The sequence below is a fragment of the Buceros rhinoceros genome, unplaced genomic scaffold (genome assembly GCF_000710305.1).
Source record: "Buceros rhinoceros silvestris isolate BGI_N320 unplaced genomic scaffold, ASM71030v1 scaffold41334, whole genome shotgun sequence".
Taxonomy (NCBI): Eukaryota; Metazoa; Chordata; class Aves; order Bucerotiformes; family Bucerotidae; genus Buceros; species Buceros rhinoceros.
In genome coordinates, this window is record NW_010410764.1 from 36165 (window position 1) to 51491 (window position 15327).

The 15327-nt window shown below is 37.3% G+C and overlaps 1 protein-coding gene across 1 annotated transcript in view; it reads left to right on the forward strand.

Moving 5' to 3' along the window:
- The window catches only part of IARS (isoleucyl-tRNA synthetase), a gene marked incomplete at its 3' end in the record, with an annotated part of 90621 nt that overhangs the window by 35014 nt on the left and 40280 nt on the right, over nucleotides 1-15327 (forward strand). The window contains exons 13-14 of the mRNA XM_010135728.1: nucleotides 1166-1264; nucleotides 12290-12416. Of these exons, the coding sequence (XP_010134030.1) occupies nucleotides 1166-1264; nucleotides 12290-12416 (226 nt within the window). The remainder of the gene's footprint in view (nucleotides 1-1165; nucleotides 1265-12289; nucleotides 12417-15327) is intronic.

Sequence of the window (15327 nt, forward strand, 5' to 3'; positions counted from 1 at the left end):
AAGATGGGTTGTTACAGTAATGACTGCATGTAGGAGATAACAGGAGTTTCTCAGGGTCTTTCCTTGTGAGTTATTGTTGAGCAAGTGTATTTCCAAGACCTGAGGCAAAGTCACTTAAAATGAGTATTTCAAGAAACATTTTGTGGGGTGAATTGATTCTAAGGGAGAATGAGCTTCCTGTGCCAGTGTTGTGGATGCCGCTCTGTACTCATAGACAGATTCCATCCCCTAGAGCTCTGTCTCCCTTTTCAAGTTGGAATAACAGGATGGATGTGAAGGTTTAGGAGTGTCTATAATGACTGTTTGATCACTGGATTCTTCAGAAGGATGTGTGCTGCTTGGACAATCTATCAAGTCCTTAAATAGTTCTGTTATGGAACTGACTTAGAGACTGGTTTGAGGCTCAATGCAGTCAGATGTTGGAAGATACTAATTTTACCAGGTCATTTAGGGAATTTATCAGTCTGTACATTCTGCCCTGTCGTGTTACTGTTTCTAAGCAATTCCAAGTTCTGAAACCGCTCCCATCCCGTATGGGTTTTGTTTCATTGAATGCTAGAGTAAGGACTACATTGTCTAACTTCTTACTTTCATATGCTTATATACCTCTGGATCTTTTTCTTCCTTTCTCCTCCTGGAATGGGACTTTCTTCTGGTTAACACTGGGTACTGTTAAGTCATCTTTATGATCTATTATTTTTTTTTTTAATTGAAATAGTAAAAACATTCCAGGTTTATATATACATTTAAGAAGATACAGAATGAGCTCATGTGGAAGACTTAAATATGAGTGATTTTAGTAGTTACTGAAATTAATATTGTTTTACTGTTGAGGAACATAAATTTCAAATTCAAGTATTGTTTGAGTGTTCTCATGATTTCTCTTGCTATACAAATTTCTTAAATTGCTGGGTTTGAAGGCTTTTAATTTTTTTTTTATTTGATTTTAAAATAGTAGCTCACATAAGTGTAGCAGTTTATGTAATTTTGAAAAACAAAACCCAACCTTTGTAACCATGATAGTATTTTGGGAACAATGAATTCAGTCTGTGGAATGGGGATTATGATGTGCAAAAATGTATTTTTAAAAGTGTTTTATAAATAATGTGGCACTGAAAATGTTTTTGTTTGTTTTGCTCCCTTCCCCACCACCTTCCCTCTACAGGTCAGATACTCCGTTGATATACAAAGCTGTGCCAAGCTGGTTTGTAAGAGTGGAGCACATGGTGGAGAAGCTACTGGAGAATAACGCCCAGTGCTACTGGTAATGCCTCCTGCATATATATTTTTTAATTTGCCTGGGTTTGGGTGTGTAGAGGGGTGTGTGTGTACTGTGTACTTTACAAAGCTCTATTCCACTGTTAGTGTGCTTGCTTAATTTCATATTTCCATCCTGTTTTTCTGAGCCAGTGTTACTGGAATGGGGCTAGTAACCAGTGTTAAGTAGTGTTTTATCTCAGGTTTCACAAATGTGCCTCAGACTAGTAGGACAGTGGGGTATGCATAAACAGATACAATGTGCTTATTTCATATCAACCCAATGCTTGAACCTGTTTGTGCACTGTTCCTTTCTTGTGTTGAAGGCATTCTTTGATTGTGTAAAATCCCAGTGACAAATATATTTTAAGTGTAAGAAGGGTTGCAATATGTACTAATAATTTACAGTGACATACATTACAGGATCATTAAAAGTATCCTCAAATCATGTTATACAATCCTAAGCAATACAGCATGAGAGAAACTGCAAAGGAAAATCAACCTGCAGAAACAAGGAAGTGCATGATTAAGCCTCCCCAGAGGGTCCACCGGAGAGAATCATGTAGGCAGATAAATCCTGGATATACTTTGTTCTAAATTAAACTAATTTTTAGGTGTTTTATTCTTTTCATGTAGGTGTTACAAATAAAGTTGCTATTTTGATACAGGTGCATTTGAAAAAAAAAAAATCTCCACTCTCTCCTCAAAACACACTCAAAGCACCAATCTACCTTCCCTAGCTTGTGCAATGGTTTTTAAGTTTCAGAGGTTCAAATAAAATTTTCTACTAATGGCAAAAAATAAATCTTTATCTAGGGAATGTGAAAAATATTGGTGTGAATTTTATGTAGAAGACAACAGCTAGGTTTCAGATAATTTAAATGCACTATTGGCTTAGCCGTAAGAGAGCCATTTTGGGAGTTAATGTGGGTTTATGGTGAGTTAGTAACAAAAGAACCCTATCTTCTCCATTCCATAATCTTTGTTTTTATTTCCCCTCCTCTCCTAATTAACTCGTGCCTGGGAAGTTGAGGTCAGGTGGGGAAATCGTGGAGGTTACAACCTCATTCAGTTGTACCATGTGCTGTTTCAGTCATCGCTCAATCTTTCCATACAAGGACTGCAGGAGAGTTGGGATTCCACCACTGTGGGTCTCTGCTCAGCAACTGAAACGATGTTAAAGAAGGTGACCCAGCTTTCAGTGAGCAATTAGAGCTTACGCTGAGTTTTTTCATGGACAGTAGTTAGCAATTAAATTCTCCATGAGCAGCTTTTGCATAACTGCTTACGTGGTACAAGCACTGTAAATATTGAAAAATATGGGAAAAATTAGTGATCCATGATACAGACTGTCCAAAAATGCTGCAGCATTGGCTTGCTAATAAGCACATGCCCAGTCTGGATATGTAAGAAGATTTTCTAGATTAGTAAGTGTTGCTTTCTGTTTTCCATAACAGAACATACTGTTACCCTTACTTTGGGGAAAAATAAGCTGGAGAGGGGGTGAAAGTGTTTGTTCTTAGCTTTAATTAGCTTTCTCAAGATGCTTTCACTGTTTTGATGACTGACAGTAGACCTGCATACTTAATTTTCACATGAAGATAAGAAAAATGTAATGATCATATGAAGGAAATGTTTGAATGGGTGAGGTAGTTTTGGTTTTCCAGAAACAAAGCTGTGAGAAGAAACTAAGTGACTTGCACTCATCCAGGAGATGTTAGTAAGAATTAGAAACAGTTCGCCCCCTACCTTGTTTACGTATTTGGGGTTTAAGTGGTGCTTTTTTGTAAGGGTTGAGTAGTGGGGGATACAAATGGAGCCAAATGTGGGAGCTGCCATTGCAGAGGTTGGCTGGGAAAACCAGGTGATTGTATTAATTGCTTGGAATTAAAGTGACTGTATGTCCTTTAGGCAATTCTTGAGTCTCAACGTAATTCTGTAAAGAAACCTGATTCCTCGGGACTTCTTTCAAAATAGTATGGTTTTAGGGATTTTGGTAATCTTTTTATGGGGAATATGGCTACAAGTAGACATGTATTGTCACTAAATGATTAATAAAGTAATATTAATACATATTTCTAATATGCAATATCATAATTACTAGTTTGAATACTTGATGGCATTTTTACATAAAGATAGCTTTTAAAATCTGTCTTTTAAAAAAAGAAGGCATCATGTTTAAGGTTTTCTTCCTATGTTCTCCACTCATGTCACTTTCGTTTGGGGTGTTGAAAATGCGAGCTTTCTTCAGGAGTCATGTATTTGAACTTTGGAAAGTCCATGCTTTGCAAAACCTACTTTTTTTTTTTTTCTTTGCTTTTGAAGAGACCTGATCTCTGAAAGTGTCACAGGAATAATATCTAGCTTTTGAAAAATTTATTTTTGGACTCCCTGGGGCTTCAGCATGTCCTGAGAATGAGGAAAATTTGGGATAAATGCTTTTCAGACTATATTAACCTTTGCAAAATGAGTTTGACTATGTTGCTTTTTTTATTCCTTACAATGACTGATAGGGATATTGTCCCTCAAGAATATCTGCACTCTTTAGAGATACCCTTTTTGATGAAATAGATTAAATGTAGTTGGACAAACTTCGCTACCTGATTGCATTTCTAATTAGTTTTTCTAATGAATTAGCTTACTGATAAAGCCATAGTTATTCAAAAAAGTAACTTGTGCTGGATGTTGCTGAAAATGCAGAATTGGGACAGTATTGAAGAGGCTGTGTTTCCAGCTTTCATTCAGGATCCCTTACTGAATGCTGTCTTTACCACACAACTGTCAGAAGTGATTTTTTTTTTTTTTTTTAATGGGGTTTTGTAATTTCCTGTTCAAACAATCTGCTACTGCAGTCCTTGAGACGGACGCCAGTGTGGCTGCTCTACCGTTCAGGGCTGTCAGGCCGTGGTTTCCAGTTATGTTGGTATGGGGAGTTAGGTGCAGCACCACAGCTGGGTCCCTGGTGTCAGAGGTCTGGATTTCAGCCTTAATTGCTGTGACTATTGTCTTATAGAATGATTTGTTGAAAGAGCATTTCCTACCTAACCACAGACAAGCACCTAAACCATGCCCCCTTAGATCACCTTGTGCAATGTAGGACTAATACCTGTCATCAAGAGTTCAAAGTGGTATAAACTAAAAATGCAGATTTATTGTAAAGACTTAATTAGTGCAATTTATACTTATGTTTCTAAACTGTTGTAGCTTGCACTTCTGGCACTATATGTAATGTTTTTATATTTATAGGCTGATAGAAAAGGTTCTGTAGACCGTGTAGTTTGTATTTAAATATCAGCTTTGAACTCTTAATATTTATTTTTTAAAAACCTTCCTCACTTAGAAGTTCTGCTTCAGCAGCTTTTGAAAGATGTACTTCTAACTGTTGGCAAGTTTCTAGTGTTAGAGACTGTTGCACAGTTCTGACTTTGTTTACAGAAAATGTACAGCACTTGGTATAGTGAAAAACAAGCACCGGTGGAAGGAAAGCAGTGATGAAAGAGACTTCGGTGAAGCCAAGTTCTTATGTCTTTTTGGCATTGAAAAATTCAAGACTTGTAATAAACAGCCTGATGTATAGGTCCTTAATTGAAAATATCGTTCTTCTGACTTTCATCACTTAAAGTGTTCTTACTGAAAGTACCACACAGAACACATCTGATAGGCCTTTTTGCTAGAAGTGAGTTTCCCGGTTTACCCAGTGTGAATTTTCTGTGCGTTTCCTGCTATTCCTGTATGGGCACTCTTAAGACCAAGTGTTTTCACATGTGTCAGTCAAACAGATTAGTTTTTTGAGAAGCTTTTGATCTTGGTCTTTTTAATCTTCGACCAGCCAGCCGCCGCCTTTGCTGAACAGCTGACTGTCTCCCACCTTTTGAAAGGTGTGATCTGATCACAAATGATGCCTGTCTTGTATCGTAAACCCCGAGGCTGGTGGCGTGTGCAGAAGCCAAGTCGTAGAGCCCATAGGCAATAGAAAGCTGATGGTTGTCTGTTAACATTTGTATTTTTTGTGCAGACGGGAAATTCAAGTCTGTAGCAGGGGCAACCGAATTCTAAGTCATACCAGAATTGTACCATAAAGGAGGGAAATCCATTACTGATTGAGTACCTTGTTTTCCTCCTTTCATTTTTTTTTAGGATGTCTCAGTGAATATTTTCTTTCCTAGTTTCTTAGCATTTACAAATGCATTTTATCTGGAGAGTTTTAAATGTATTTTTTGTGTGGGGGGCTGGATTTTTTTCCCTTTTCTTTCTTGCATATTATCATCCGATTGTAACTCTTCCTGAATCACTCGGGAACCGTCGCCGTTGTGCGGTGTATAGCAAGGTGCAGTCACTAGATGGCACCATTTCCCGAGGAAATCTCACACCCGGGCCTTGCCTACAGTAGGAGGTGAAAAAAAATTCCTGCAGGATTAGCTTTGTTTGTCTAATTTAGAGCAGCATAAGTCAGAAGATTTTATTACTGGCTGATATCAGATGTAGTTGAGGATTAGAAGTGAATTTTGAGGCTTTTTCCAGTTTATTTTGATGGCTTGTGTTCTCCTCCATCCTAATTTTGCTGTTTCCTCTCAAAGGCTTTTGGGCAGAGATTGCTGGTTTTGTCATGAATACAGCAGGCATCTTTTCAGTCCCAGTGAATGGTCATCGAAAGGTTGTTGTTTGGTTCAAGTAATACATTAGTAAATAAAGACTCCAGATGGCTGTTCACTAGGCACTTGCAGTACCGTGCTCTTGGGCAGCCGGTAAATCTAGCTGCATGTGCAGTGTGTTGAATGTGTGCTACCATTACAGGAAGGCAAACATATTTATATATATATGAATTGACATCAATTCTAAGAGGTAATCCTGTATAAAAGTATTACTATAAGCATGAGAAATATTCCCAAGAAATCATGAAGAAAAAAGTGAAAGCTTCATTTGTCCCTGGCTTGAGGACACAGGGATTTTTGCCGTCATTGGTAAGATTAAGAGTTTTAATAGCCATTAGCATGGTGGTTGGGTCATACAAATAAAATATATCAGGATTTTTTTTTTAATATGAGTGTTTTAAAAAATTGGAGGTTACAGCTTCACTTAATCTTGACTTGCCAAGCAGCTGTGCGCTGCTGACGGCAGGGTTATGATGCAGTCTGCAGCAGCATTGCAGTCTCATGCTAAAGTGTTTGTTGCTATGGGAACGAGGATAAAAGAGTGAAGAAAAACATTGCTGTATCAGAATGATTGAAAGCACTATTCACTTAGCAAATGTAAGCTGCATTTAAGCAGAAAATTCTCTTGCACCAGTGAGGTACCCCACACAAGTTCAGGTTATGTGGTCGTGCACCATTCTAATAAGCTTTCGTGATCTGGGGAGGAGAAAGAGTCTGCTGCAGTGGAAATTCTGCATGCTTTGCAAACAGCTGACCTTTCCTCTCTCTTCCCCTCTCTGTCTTCCCACCTCCCCTGATGTTTAATTAGGTCCATGATATAGATTGGCACTAATTAAAGTGTCAAAAGGGCATGAATAGTAGCTTATTTTATCTCCTTGAATTAAAAACCATTAAAAATCAATTTGAGGGCATGTTGAAGGAGGCTTGTTATTAGAGTAAATTAACATAATGGAATTTAAGATGTCTTCTAAGGATTGGTTAATGTTTAAAAAGAAAAGCAGATTCTACACCTAAAACAAAAGAATCAGCTGTTATGCTGTGAATTTTAATAAATCCATATATATTTCCTTAAATGAGATAGGATAACTATTTAATCTTAAGCTTTGGTTTTGCTGAGTTTACAATTCAGCTATCTTATGGAAGAATGTCTTCCTCCTTTCCAGACAGATGATTCCTCATTTCAGGTGTCACTTAAAGTTTCTAGCTCTGCAAATGAAAGGGTAGGTTTGGGATCATCTTCTCAGAATTAAACATATCAGATGCTGTCAGCTAATCTGGTATTAGATTTCCTAATTCACACTAATTAAGGTACTGTTTTGTTTATCAAGTTTATAGTCTTAACTCTTATGGGACTGTTTTTCAAATAATTTATAAGCTATGAACTACCTTAAATTAGTAAATATGAAGTAAATCTTATCCAATACTTGAAGTTTCTGTGTTTTTTCAAAGAATGTCATGAATGTCAGCTAATGAGAGGAATGAGAAGTGAGAAAGGATTAGTGTATCTTTATGAAACATCTTAAACTCTTAATGCTCTTAATGGTATATTGATGATAAAACATGAGCTTCTGCTGTGGCAGTATTTGACAGCTGTTCACTTCAGCAGTGATATTTGTGTTTAGAGAAAAGAGGGACAGTGCTGCTTTGAGACACGAGTCCCTGTATCCTGTGATTAGGGCAAGGTGAGCCAACTCATGGTGTCATGCAGAGCACATCTGAGCTTTGAAATGGAATAATAAGTTGAAATCTGTATTTGCAATTGTTATGAGCATAGGAGAGATACTTCAAAATATATGTGCAGAAAGGAATGGTTTACTTAATCATTTTAATAATTTTCCTTCTGGATTATGTAATAATTCAGTTGGGTTTTTTTTTTAACATCCTGCACATTTCTCTTTTGGAGACAGGAGTCAGAAATCAACTCTACTAATCTTAATTGATGCTGTTCCTTGGGTATTAATTGGTGATGAGAAGTCACTGGATCAGCAGCTATGGTAACTTACTGCTACTGCACCCATCATGCTCTGGGAATGAAGATGGTCACTAATTTGCTCATTTTAAATCCATGCCTGCTTTGCTTGTGTGATTTGGGTGAATAGACTTTGAAGGCAAAGAAGAGTTTTTGTAGTGATAAGCTAATAAATGTTGTTAAAGGACTGGATTTTGTTCTGCTCTTCATGGGGTTTTTTGCTTGTCAAACAGAATTTTTGTTCTAGGCACTAAGAAAATGAGTAGCTACCAAGAAAGGATGTTGGCATTCGCTGTGCAGAGGACTTAGCAATGCATGAATTTAAGAAAAAAACAAATCTGCTTCAAAGATAGGAACAAACTGTCAAAAATATACAAATTTGGAGCAAATTAAAAATTTTCATAATCTCTAACATATTACAATAGAATTTTGATGTTGAGAGAGTAGGATAGAAATTAACATTCAAACAGGTTGAAACCGCTGTATTTTAATTCAAAATCTTTCTAATTTGTGATTTGACAAGTCAGTATTTACTCCTTTGTGCTGTGAAGTTCAGTTCCCTGAACTTTTCAAATGCTGAAATATCTGCATCCTGAAGTTTATTTAGGGCACTATCTTGGGTGCCAATAAAGTAGGAATAGCTATTATTCCACAGGCATGAATCAAGAGCCTCACGACCTGCTGAGGCAGCAGTCTCCTTAACCTTGCTAAATGTTTGAGGAAAGTACGAAATCCTGTCTGTCATTTTGCAGAGAGATTTGAAGGTCAAACCCAGCACAAATTGCAGGCCCGTTGGGAAATACAAAAGTGTTTCTAACAGCACAGTTTTAGGAGCTGTAGCAGGATTGTGTTAGAGAAGTGGCTGCTTTGATTTCACTTGCAACCTCGTGGTACTCCGTGATGCTGAAGCTTGACCTTTTCTGAGATCTGAACCTGTTCAGTGCCATTAGCAGTGGTGGCTCTAAACAGGCTGTAGCACTAGTCACCTTGTCTGTCATACCCAACTAACTGCAGATCCAGTGGTGGCCAGTGTAACACTGAAACCTACGCTTTCAGGCTGAAGGGGGTTTCTGATAGTGATTAAACATGGAAAGCACGTGTATTGGCATATGGGAAACAGCTTTTTTTCTGTTTTTTGTGTTGTAAAATGGGAGTATTTATGTGGGTGGCCTTGCTTTTGGTTTTTGTCTATTTTTTATTCTTTTTAAAGCTTTTTTGCTGTGTGGACAATTTTGATGCACAGAGGTCAGTGTTTGGCAAATTGTGCAGCCATTAACTTCCAGGGCACTGTCAGCTTTTGGGTTTAAGCAAGTGGTGGTTAACACAGCCCAAAATTTCCTGAAAATGAAGAATCAGCGTCAGTAGTGATTCATGGTTTTGTCACGGTCTTATCAAAGTCATAATTCTGTTTGCAATGGGAATATGGATGGAAAAATTAACTGGGAATTCTTAGGAGACTGTGGGCTGATAGTTTAAACACAGGATAATCTCAGGGTGAGGCCAAGTTTCCTCAGTTATTGCACAGGAGAAAAGGGAGCAGAATTCACTGGCTGGTGGCATTCCTCAGGCTGTGCTCACTCTCTTTAGTTGCGTAAAACAAACAATCTTTCTGCAAATTTAAGATGTGTGGATGGAAGAGTAGAAAATTCTTCCTTAAATAATATCTATACCTGTGGTGGGATGTTAAGTTTATTAAAGTTTAACAAGAGAAGCATACCAAGAAATTATCTTAGAGAAGAGGATTAAAAAGAAAGGAAAAGCCCCTATAGAAGCACTAACCTGGAACTGGTGTAACATAATGATCAGGTGTTAGCAACAACATTGTTGAGAATACTCTGTTCAAATGTTTACATAGAAGGTGCCTCTGGGTGGTTGGTGGTTTTTTGGGGTTTTTTTTTGTTAAACATGTAAGTCAGAAGTGTTCAGAATGAGATACTTGTAGCTGAATGTAGCAAGACTAAATAAAAAAAAGAGGCTCCGGTCTTGAAGAACTGTGACTGTCAAGGCCACTCGCTGCTGCAGATACCGAACACCTGGTGCAGCCTCCAACTGGGAACAAGCCAGAGGAGGTATCTGGGTAGCATCTATGGGCACCGTCTCTGTGGTGATAAAAATCAATTGTTTTAAGTAACACTTCCTTTGAGTGATGGGCTCAAAATGTGTTTGAGGTACAGGCTCTTTTTCTTTTATTCGATGGCTGTGCCACTGTTATTTCTGTATTGTACCTCTAGAGCCATAAATCATTGTTGCAGATGTGGTTCATAGAAGATGAAGTGATTTGAGTTTCATGTTCCACTAAAAACTGGCAGCAGGGTCAGACAATTTTACCAGAAGAGGTAAATTACATGCTTTCGTAGCTCGGAGAGAGAGCGTGAGATCACACCACGTACATTTTTGTGGTTAATGTCCACTTAGGGGATAAAATTAATTTTTCATGCATGTTTTGAGGAGGCAGAGTCGAAACTCTTAGCATTTTAATGTCATTGGGGGATTGTTTCAGCCTCTAGCTATGTTAAATGGGACTAATAATTTCAGCTAATCAGTGTCTAACAACTTCTGAAAAAATGGAAACTAGTTTAGGAGCATTAGAAAGAGAACTTTTCCACATTAGTGGAATGTTAGGCAAATGCTAATGTTCTTTGTACAGTTTCCACTTGTGTTTGGAGAAAGGGTCTCTTAAGGTCACCACAAGAGTTAATGGTAATGAGTCCCACTCTAAAACAAATTGTGAAAGCCCCTGTACACTTTTCTAAAATTCAAAGCAGGGATATGGATGTCATGTGAAACATTAGTCACTGAGTTTGTTTTATTTATATTACATTTTTGTTTAAAAAATATGACAGAAGATAACTTTGCAGCTGAAAGTAAATCTGGAAATAACCCAAAGTTCTACAGCTTCACTAGTTGATATTTAGTGAGTCTTTTAACAGTAGTGTTTTATCCAGCTGAGAAAACAGTGGCATCATGAAGCCTTCAGATCTCCATGTGGCATCAACATGTGTAAAACTTTCAAGGGACTGTAGCTTTCATTTTCCTCAAGAGATTTTTGAGGGATGCTAGCACTTACTTCATAAATCTCCTGCTGTTGGGCCAAGTCCTACCCAAGTGTGTCATGTGAATCCATTCTTTTGATTTTTCCTCTACAGTATTCTTTCATTTTTGTTTCTCTTGGGCCTGATCTGCAATTAAAAATAATTCTTTGTCTTAAAAAAAATTGATAGAGGATCAAGAGCTTCAAAATGATAAGGTAGAAGAGACCGTATGCTTTTTGTAGTTTGGCTGCTCCTTCTTTGGAACCTCTGAGTCTCTAAATCCAGCTCAAACTTTGGGAAGGGCCTTTTTAATTACACTGGAAAAGGAAACCCAGAAAAATTTGCCATAGTTTGCTCAATATCTCAGTTCTAGAGTTACTTGTATTGTTAGCTTCAGTGCATCTACGCCACTGTTCTAAGGTTATTCCTCCTGTTAGTTTCATTTCAGGTTGCTCTTTTTAAATGCACCTTTAGGCATGAAGGGGGTATATTGTTGATCTCAAAACCCATTGCTTTCCTTCATTGCTATATAATCATCATATGAAGAGTTAATTATTCGTTTATATCACAAGAGAAAAAATTGGTTCCTAATCAAACCATCAGACCATTTGGCATATCCAGCAACCTTGCTGGACATCAGATTCTGACGTTAACCTTTGAACTCCCAGACACTTTTGTATGATGAATATTTAACATCACTCAGAGACCAGTAGTGCTCAAAATTATTCTGTAGGAGGCATTGGTATGTTTGGGGTTTTTTTGGTGGGGGTGTGTTTTGTTTTTTGATTGGAGAAGATAAATAGTGTAGAAAGGCTTGCTTTTTTTTTGTAGGATATATCAACCTGGGATTTCATTATTATGAAAATTTAAAAGTAATGTGCAGATACCTGGATGCGTGTGCATAATGCAAGGTGCCTCTAGGCTTTTGAAACTTTGTAATTTCATTCAGCATCAAAATCAGTAATGGGTATTTTTTGCTGTGTGTAAAAATAAAGCACAGTAGTATTGTCATCCACCCTTAGCCATAATCCTCCAAACCTGGGCTGTCCTCAGGGTTTTTGGACATTGTTTCATTCCTTAATGAATCTATTGTATGTTGCACACATTTCTACTGAGTTATTTGAGTGTAAAATAAACACACATTTCTCACTTTTACAGCTTCCTTGACGATCAAAGAAAGGCAGAAGAAATGTTGTTACGTTTTTGGCAGCAAGTCTATGGGCCTTGCAATAGCCAGTGCAGTAATATGAACGTGCTCCAATTCACAGTGTGCTGAAATGAACTTGTTTTGTGCATGAAATCAAATATCAACATTCTTATTAGCTTTCTTTTTGGTGGAATGCAGTCATAAAAGAATACTTTTCTTATTTTTGGAACAGGGTTCCAGATTTTGTGAGGGAGAAGCGTTTTGGGAACTGGCTTAAAGATGCACGAGATTGGGCTATATCTAGAAACCGATACTGGGGGACACCCATCCCTTTGTGGGTCAGTGACGATTTGGAAGAGGTAAGAAAACAAAGGTGGCCAGCTGACAGAAAAGCCTTTCTGTATCTGTTGTTTGTTTACTTTTGATAAACTGTTATATTTTTGGCTGCTGCAGTCTAGAGTTCTATTAATCTGTTTTATGAGTAGATGTATAGATACAATAGGTGATTCATGCATACGTATGCACGCATTCGTGTGCCCGTACACGTTTTCTTTCCTTTTGTTTGAAAACTGCAAGCAATTTTTCTTGGTTTTTGTATCAAAAATGAATCTTATCTTTCCTGGAAGAATTTGCAGTGATGGTATATCTAATGCAAATAATAAATGCAGTGAGAAACTGGCAAGGAGATTTCTTACTCAGTCCTCTCAGTCTGTTTTCGAAATTCTGATTATACTCGGTTATTTCAAGCTGAATGAATTGCTGAAGGCGTAACAGCAAGTCCGCCATAGTAGAACGCTGAAAATTTATATTTGTAGTGCTACAGATGTGAATGTAACAGAGTGTAAAAATGCAGATCTAGTGGAATGATGAAAGTGTGTAATGGGAATGCTGGAAATGAGTTTTTTGAAGTTGTAAGATATCCTGCAGTTGGTACTGTAAAGCTAACTGCACAAATGAATACTTCATTCAGTTTTGATGACTGCTGTTTCCTAAGTGTCAAAGCACCAAGTTTTAAAACTGTTTCTGAAGATACATTTTTTTTTTTTTGCTCTGTGTGGGTTAGTTCCGTTATACACATATGATAAATCTTCCTCATGCTGGAAATAGGAAATGCTAATCAATGTCAGGATGTCTGTGGAAGGTAAATACTGATAGCAGCATCCCAAGCCTTTGTTTTTATCTCCTTTAGTTTGAAAGTTTTACTTTCCGTCTCTGGATGTGGAAGACCTCAAATAAGAAAACATATGCTGGAAAATAATGTTATTGTCTTAAACTGCACCATTGTTCAGATGTGCATCATAAAGCATTTTTTTAATTTCCTATTCACTGGAAATCTTGCTGATAGGCAGGGAGATGTTGGAGGAGGGAGTGAGTTACTCCTTGCAATTATGATTTAAGCATCTAAGAAAGCTTTGGCGTTTGAATTCTATTTATGCTACAAGCATGTTTGTAAATTACTGGCAAATCAAGTGCTTCTGTGTCTCATACATTTTAAACGTTTATTCAAAACTTCTAGGTATACACTGTCAGTCATCAAACTAAACTTTAAGCCTCTTGTTTAGCATAACAAGTTTTTCTAGATAGACTCTCAGTTTTGTGCTAAAGTATTTTCAAGACTTCATTTTACACCTGAAAAAGATGTTGTAAAGGTTACATTACGCCCACTCCTTGCTTCTAATAGTATTTCACTTTCTGTCCAGTCTCCCCATGTCTGTATTCCTGTGTGTACAGATTTGCTTTTGCCTTTTTTAGGCTTGATTTGTTGTTTTTATTAACAATATGAAGTCTAGCTTGGAAGATTGACCTTTCTTTTGAAATTAGCTGCAAATATTCCTCAGGGTTTGGTGTTCTGACTAAGGGTGGAAATACCAACATATCTATTACGTTTATATGTAGATGTTATACATTTCTGTTTACTCTAGAGCCTGAATGTCATGATTCAGTAGCTGAGTATGGCTTCTGGACCATGCTAAATTTCAAGTTAGGGTTTTTTTAAATGTTTACTTTAATTTTACACATGTGGGATATAGCTTAAAAACTAAATACTATTGGAACTGATGTGGAACTTAAGGCCTATGTGACATCTGCTCTCATAGAAATAATATTAACTCAAATTTTCTTGACTTCAGTTTAACTGCAGCCTAGAGAGATTGCAAGAGGAGGCAAGAGCCTCCTCTTTGTGTCTTGTTCTCCAAAGAACACTTTGTCGCACGCAATTATGCTGTGCATATTAAATCCTGGAGAAGTAATAACGGTTCCTTATTTAATATACAGTAAGGTGAATTAATTGGTATTAAAGTGAATTGTACTACATACCAATATCAGGTTTCCTACAGTTTTATTTTAGCTTTTATTTTAGTTTTATTTTAGCATAATTATCAAGTAGAGACACATAATAGAAGTTAAATTTTGAAGCTTGTGTTTATTACCGTGTTTTTGCAGACAGTTTGTCATTTTAAGCTTTCAAGTCTCAATGATTTCCTCAATGGAGAAACACACCTCATTTGGATTAGATAATAAAATTTTTTACTATAGCACCCAAGTTACTAAAGCAGACATAAGCAAATTGTATAGGACTTGCATACTATATAGTATTAAATATTTAGTGATATTACGGAAATTCTCTGATTGTTCGATTGCTTGTCACTCACATAACCTGTAACTTTCCACTGGTTTTGACGCACTTGGTCTCGCATAACAGATTTGGAGGGAGGTGACTCTGGCTGTGCACTCCTGAAGGCAGAGGGATCTTCTTTAGGTTCTGCTTCTGGTCTGCTTTGAGACTGCATTATAAATGCCACTTTGAGCTGATCTTAGCGCCATTTCTTTTACTGATTACTACTCTAAGGATCCCAGAATCTTGCTAATATACTGATACACTACGTGGACTATTTCTATGAACATGCTTCAGTCTTTGATTACAGGTACTCAACACAGCTGAAAAGACAAACCAATAAAAGGGTTCCTGTGTCACAGGAACATTGAGGTCCGCGAATGCTGCTGGGTGGCTTTATTCTTCCTATTTACACGGATAATCCTGGATATAATGCTAAGGTTCATTTCATTAGAAGTATTAAACCTTGACCTCTGTTTTCACATTAGAATTCAGTGATGCTGAAACAGGGTCAAACAGCCCCTGATCCCAGCCTATTTATTTCAGTCTTTACTGTCTGCTATTAAAAGGAAATAGAGCTCATTTTGTAGTTGATGTGGCTGAAAAATAAATTGCAGGAGAAACATGTTTCTGGTAGGGGACGCGGCCAGGACACA